This window comes from Chrysochloris asiatica, unplaced genomic scaffold (assembly GCF_000296735.1).
Source record: "Chrysochloris asiatica unplaced genomic scaffold, ChrAsi1.0 scaffold00086, whole genome shotgun sequence".
Classification (NCBI taxonomy): Eukaryota; Metazoa; Chordata; class Mammalia; order Afrosoricida; family Chrysochloridae; genus Chrysochloris; species Chrysochloris asiatica.
Window position 1 is genome coordinate 11930024 of NW_006408604.1, and position 6758 is coordinate 11936781.

Here is a 6758-nt window from a genome sequence, read left to right on the forward strand (position 1 = left end):
GCAAAGAGGACTTAAAATACTTGCTGGTGAAGAAAGACCATAGCTTTCAGTATGGACTGCGTTTCAATGTAAAGAAAACAAAAATCCTCACCACTGGACCAAAAAATAACAAACATCATGATAACTTGAGAAAAGACTGAAGTCAAAGACTTCATTTTGCTTGGATCCACCATCAGCACTCATGGAAGCAGCAGTCAAGAAATCAAATGCTGTATTGCATTGGGCAAATCTGCTGCACAAGACCTCTTTAAAGTGTTCAAGAACAAAGATGCCCGTTTGAGGACTAAGGTATGCCAGACCCAAGCCATGGTATATGTTCAGTAACCTCATATGCATGTGAAAGTTGGACAGTGAATGAAGAAGAACATAGAATTGATGCACCTGAGTTATGGTATGAAGAAGTACTGCCAGAATGCTCCTTATAAATCAGGGTAGCCAGACTTTGTTTCTCATACTTTGGTCCCTCCAGTCTGTAGAGAAGGACATCATGCTTGGTATAATGCAGGGTCAGCAAAAATGGGGAAGAACCCTAATGAGATGGAATGGCCCAGGGGCAGCAGCAATGGGCTCAAACGTAAAAACGATTGTGAAGTTGATGTAGGACCAGGTAGTATTTCGTTCTGTTGTGCATAAGGTTGATGAGTTGGAACTGACTGGACAACTTGCTGGCACCTGAAAACAACTCTTTATGAGAGCAGAAAGCCTCATCTTTTTCCCAGTAGAGTGGCTGGTAGATTCGAATAGTTGACCTTTTGATTAGCAGCCTAATTCGTAACCAGCTATACTTGGAGATGGAATTTTGGATGGTTTCAATTTTTTTTTTTTTCTGTATTTCTGAAAGCTTCCATACTAAGCAGGTAGTGTTACTTGCTGTTAAGTCCCACAATGAGGGATTTCTAGCTGCGAAGAAATTTCAGACTAGTAAATGTTAAAAATAAAACATGATGTAAAATACTGAAATGGGTGTCAGGGTCAACTTGCTTGTAAACACTTTGGGGGCCTGTGTTGTCCTGTAGGTAAATGGTAGGAAAATAGTCTTCCTTGCCTTCTCTAAAAAGTAGTATTGGAAGAATAAATATGATGAAAATAAATGAGATGTTTTGAGTTTCTCAGATGAAAGCTGGTATGTAACTGAAAACAAGATTTCATTGCTAAACAAGTTATTAACCACGACCCTTCTTGGTTTGATTCCTACAGAGAAAGCAAAAGCCTCCAATGGATGTGTGCTGGTGCACTGTTTGGCTGGGATCTCTCGCTCCGCCACCATTGCCATCGCTTACATCATGAAGAGGATGGATATGTCCTTGGATGAAGCTTACAGGTGAGCACAGGAGCATGTCTTGTATGGGTTGGGTTTTAATTTGACCTGAAATATGGAGAGAGATGAAGGTTGGTAACCAGATTACAGCAGATTGAGATCATTGTAGTCACACCCTTTATAAATTACTGAGGACATTTAAATGGTCTTTCAAAGATTAGAGAAGAATGCATTTTTATCATTTAGCATTAATTTTGCCTTAACATGTATCAAGTTCATCCTCAGCTAGTTTTTGTAAGTTTATGGAAGAAACAAATCCAGATGGCTATCTTTATCCTATTACTTTTCTTAGTCCTTTTCTTATTAAGGGGATTGTAATTTGCTTTAATTTACAGATGAGAAAATGCTCATTATTTAGTCTACTCTGCTTGAAGATTTTTACTTTATACATACAAATGTAAAACCAAGTAATTGTCACATTCCATTCATTGAGTACAATTTCCCACATCCTAGAGTTGCCCAGTGTTTGTAGTTAGTGTATGGAGACGCCCTGGTGGCATTGTGTAAGGTCAATGGGTTAAACCCACCAGCCACTCCTCGGGAGAAAGCTGACGGTATCTGCTTCTATAAATATTCAGACTTAGAGACTCTATAGTGTCACTATGAGTTGGAATTTACTCAATGACAGTTGAACCTATGTGTTCTCTGCAGTAGGAAGATGTGGCAATCTGCTTCCATATAGATTACAGCTTTGGAAACCCTATTAGGCAGTTCTCTGTCTGTAGTGACTTGGAATTAACTAGATGGCAGTGGGGATTTTTGCTTTGTTTTTGTTTTTTCCTGGGCAGTGCATGATTTTTACTTGCTGCCCAGTCTGTCTCTGGTTGGAAGGCAGGCAGGCACATGGTAATGCCCTCGGAGTAGGGTTTTTGTTTTATGAACTGTGAATCTGAGTTCCCTGCATGTCTGGGGGGGCAGATATGCTTAGTATCCATGTCATTAAAGGATGAGTCAAAAACATGGAGCAGACCTGCCAGAGCTTTTGGCATTTTTCTCAAGTTGGACACTTGGGCAAGGAGAAGTAAGCTACCTGAGTCGCTTCCCATGTGAGAGAGGTTCCTGGAGGAGTTGGAGCCTCCATTTATCTGTAGGAGCTACCCTGCCCTCCGTGAAGGCTCTTATCCCTAAAGCCAAAAGAAAGCCCACCCCTTATATCATATTGTTAGGTGCCATCTAGTCAGTACCGACCCATAGCAACCTTATGCACAGCAGAACGAAACACTCCCCGATCCTGGGCCAACCTCACTACTGTTGCCACGCTTGAGTCCATCGATGCTGCCACTTGGCCAATCCACCTCCATTTGCTTTAGCATCTCTATGCTGGAGAGCAAGTTTCAATGTCTCTTCTGACATCCATTTCGAAGTTTTCCTTCTTTTCTTCTCTTCTCAATGGCTTTTTGCTTTCTTCATGTATGATGTTTTGATGTGTTATTATCCCACAACTCTTCTGGTCTTCGGTCTTTAGTGTTTAATGTATCAAATCTGTTCTAAAGATGATCTCCAAATTCAGGTGGGATATATTCAAGGTCATATTTTGGCTCTTGTGGACTTGTTTTCATTTTCTTCAGCTTCAGCTTGAATTTGCATATGAATAATTAATTGATGGTCTGTTCCACACTCCGCCCCTGGCCTTGTTTTCACTAATATGGAGCTTTTCCATCGTCTCTTTTCAGTGTTTTCCATCTTGTGAGGTCCATGTGTATAGTCATCTCTATTCTGTGTCTAAAGAAGGTATTTGAAATGAACAAATCATTGGTTGTGCAGAATTCTGTCATGCGTTCTCCAGCATAATTTCTATCACCAAGGCCGTATTTTCCAACTACTGATCTTTCCTCTTTGCTCCCAACCTTTGCATTCCAATCACCAGTAGTGAGCAATACGTCTTGATTTCATGTTTCATCAATTTCAGATTGAAGAAGTTGATAGGATTCTTCTATTTCATCCTCACTGGTTTTGGTGGTTGGTGTATAAATTTGAATAATAGTGGTATTAACTGGGCTTCCCTGTAGGTGCATGGATATTCTATCACAGACAGTGTTGTACCTCATGACTGATCTGGATATGTTCTTTCTGATGATAAATACAACACCATTCCTTTTCAATTTGTCATTCCCAGCATAGTATACCATGTGGTCATCAGATTCAAAATGGCCAATACCAGTCCATTTCAGTTCACTGATGCCTTAAGTTATCAATGTTTATGTGTTCCATTTCATTTTTGACAACTTCCAATTTTCCCAAATTCATACTTCATACATTCCATGTTCCAGTTTTCAATGGCTGTTTTCAGCTGTTTGTCTTCATTTTGAGTTGTGGCCCATCAGCAAATGAAGGTCCTGTGTGCTTTACTCCATTCACGTCATCATGGTCAATTCTACTTTGAGGAGGCGCAGCTCTTCCCCAGTCGCATTTTGAGTACCTTCCAACCTGATGGGCTCATTTTCTGGCACTATATCTGACAGTGTTTTCAGTGACTAAATATTCGGAAGTAGTTCATCACTCCTTCTTCTTAGTCTGTCTTTGTCTGGAAGCTTATCTGAAACCTGTCCGCCATGGGTGACCCTGCTGGTATTTAAAATACCGGTGTCATAGCTTTCAGAATTACATCAACTCACAAGCCACCACAGTACGACAAGCTGACAGACGAGTGGTAGATTGTTACTAAGTCTTAAATTCATACATGGTACAGGTGAGCCAGTTATTTTTGGCTTTGTTAGTTTGCCAGAGTTATTTTTTTTATTTTTCTCTTCCCTTATTCAAATGTAAATTTAAATGGGAGTTTCACTGCTACATCATCTTTTGAAGAGCATCAGTAAGGTTTGTTGTATTGTTGTGAAGTGCCGGCGAATCGCTTCTGACCTATAGTGACCCTGTATAGGGTGTCCAAGGAGCAGCTGGTTAGTTTGAATGCTGACCTTGCGGTTCAAACCAACTTTGCAGTCCAGCGCGTTGACCCACAGCACCACACCAGGACTCCATCAATAAGGTTTAGGGACCACTGGAGACTTTATAGTGTTTGTGAGCCTGTGTGTGCCAATAAAACGTATTAGCTGTCTAATTACACCCACCTATGGGCAGTTATGCAGGTAGTTGAGATGATATTTTATTCTGTGCATTATTCTAGCACACCAAGACCACATAGGTGTGAGTTACTATCATGCTTAGTACAAAGAGAAGGAACTCGGAGATGGCTGCTTTAGGACTTTGACCATTTGGGACCCTCAATTTTTCTAATTACAAACATTAAATGTCTTGAGAAAGTGACTATGAGGACTCGGAACAGGCACAATATTGGAAAACTGAAGTTGGCGAGTGGCTGGTTACACTGGGCTCGGGAAGGGTGGAATCAGTCTTCTTGATTTCAGTGGAAGCTTTATGCTCTGGCAGATGAGGAGGCTAGAAGTGGAGCTTAGGTGGCCTTCCTTCTCTTCAGCACGCTGCAGGGACATGTTTTTTTTGTTTGTTTGTTTCTGTGTTTTTTTTTGGTTTTTTTTTCAGGGACATGTTTTAAAGCTATCTCAATGCAAGGGCCCTTTGTCATCTCAATCTTGCATCCCTCTCCCTCAATTTTTAAACTCAAATCTCTTCCAGCGGTACTTGGCTCTTTCTAGTAATTCCTGATCTCATCTATTCTCAGTAGTCTTCAGATCTAGTCTAGTTTGGCAATTGAGGTTTTGTTTTTTACTTCTCTTCATAGATTTGTTAAAGAAAAAAGACCTACCATATCTCCAAACTTCAATTTTCTCGGCCAACTTCTAGACTACGAGAAGAAGATTAGGAGCCAGACTGGAGCCTCAGGGCCAAAGAGCAAACGCAAGCTGCTGCACCTAGAGAAGCCAAATGAACCTGTCCCTGCTGTCTCAGAGGGTGGACAGAAAAACGAGATGCCCCTCAGTCCACCCTGTGCCCACTCTGCTACCTCAGAGGCAGCAGGGCAAAGGCCTGCACATCCTGCCAGTCAGCCCAGCATACAGCCAGCACAGTTGGAGGACAGCCCAATGGTACAGGCGCTCAATGGGCTGCACCTGTCCTCAGACAAGCTGGAAGACAGCAGTAAGCTCAAGCGTTCCTTCTCTCTGGATATCAAGTCTGTTTCGTACTCAGCCAGTATGGCAGCATCCTTGCATGGTTTCCCCTCGTCAGAGGATGCTTTGGAGTACTACAAACCTTCCAGTGCTTTGGATGGGTCCAACAAACTATGCCAGTTCTCTCCAGTTCAGGAAGTGTCTGAGCAAACTCCAGAAACCAGCCCCGATAAGGAGGAAGCCAACATCCCCAAGAAGCCCCAGACTACCAGGGCTTCTGAGAGCCAGAGCAAACGATTGCATTCAGTAAGAACCAGCAACAGCGGTGCCACCCAACGGTCTGTCTTAGCTCCATTGCATCGGAGTGGGAGTGTGGAGGACAACTATCACACCAACTTCCTCTTTGGCCTTTCCACCAGCCAGCAACACCTCGCTAAGTCTGCTGCTGGGCTTGGCCTCAAGGGTTGGCACTCAGATATCTTGTCTCCCCAGACCTCTACTTCTTCCTTGACCAACAGCTGGTATTTTGCCACAGAGTCCTCTCACTTTTACTCTGCCTCTGCCATCTATGGAGGCAATGCCAGTTATTCTGCCTACAGCTGTAGCCAGCTGCCCACTTGCAGTGACCAAGCCTACTCTGTGCGCAGACGGCAGAAGCCAAGTGACCGAGCTGACTCTCGGCGGAGCTGGCATGAGGAGAGTCCCTTTGAGAAGCAGTTTAAACGCCGGAGCTGCCAGATGGAATTTGGAGAGGGCCTGATGTCAGAGAGCAGGTCGCGGGAAGAACTAGGGAAAGTGGGCAGTCAGTCGAGCTTTTCAGGCAGCATGGAGGTCATTGAGGTCTCCTGAGAAGAGACATGCTTGTGATGTCTGTTAACTGTTTTTGTTTTCTTGTTCACAAAAAATATTCCCTGTAAATCTGAAATATATATATATGTAGAGACATATATATTTTTGGAAAATGGAGCTACGGTGTAAAAACAAAAGATGGATCAACACAGTTCTCACTCAACATCTGCATTTTGGGAGATCAGCTAACATTCTCTCAACAGAAGTGGAAGGGCAGATGCTAGCTATCCCCTACATGGGTGAAGAGCAGTTTTATGCAGTGAATTGCAGATCCTCTTGTTCTTATAAAAGCAAGTGTTACAGGCCTTAGAGGAGAAAGTCCTCTGCCATTTTTGTGTTGTGCTACAAAGAGATCTCAAAGATGAGTCTTTGTTCAGTCCCTCCCATAGTGCACCTTAGCGCTGAGACTGAGCCAGCTTGTGGGTCGGGTGGGTAGACCCTGTTAGGGACAGAATCCTAATGGTAAATCCAAAAGAAATGATCATATCAGAAGCTGATCCACAAATCCCAGCTCAGCTGAGTGACATATGCATCATTCTCTGGACAGACCATTAGGGGACTTGCCA

At 42.9% G+C, this 6758-nt stretch overlaps 1 protein-coding gene across 1 annotated transcript in view; it reads left to right on the plus strand.

Moving 5' to 3' along the window:
• DUSP16 (dual specificity phosphatase 16) overlaps positions 1 to 6192 on the plus strand; it is an 80071-nt gene extending 73879 nt beyond the window's left edge. Inside the window, exons 5-6 of the mRNA XM_006866052.1 lie at positions 1198 to 1321; positions 5016 to 6192. Coding sequence (XP_006866114.1) covers positions 1198 to 1321; positions 5016 to 6192 — 1301 coding nt within the window. The remainder of the gene's footprint in view (positions 1 to 1197; positions 1322 to 5015) is intronic.
• The last annotated feature ends 566 nt before the right edge of the window (positions 6193 to 6758 follow it).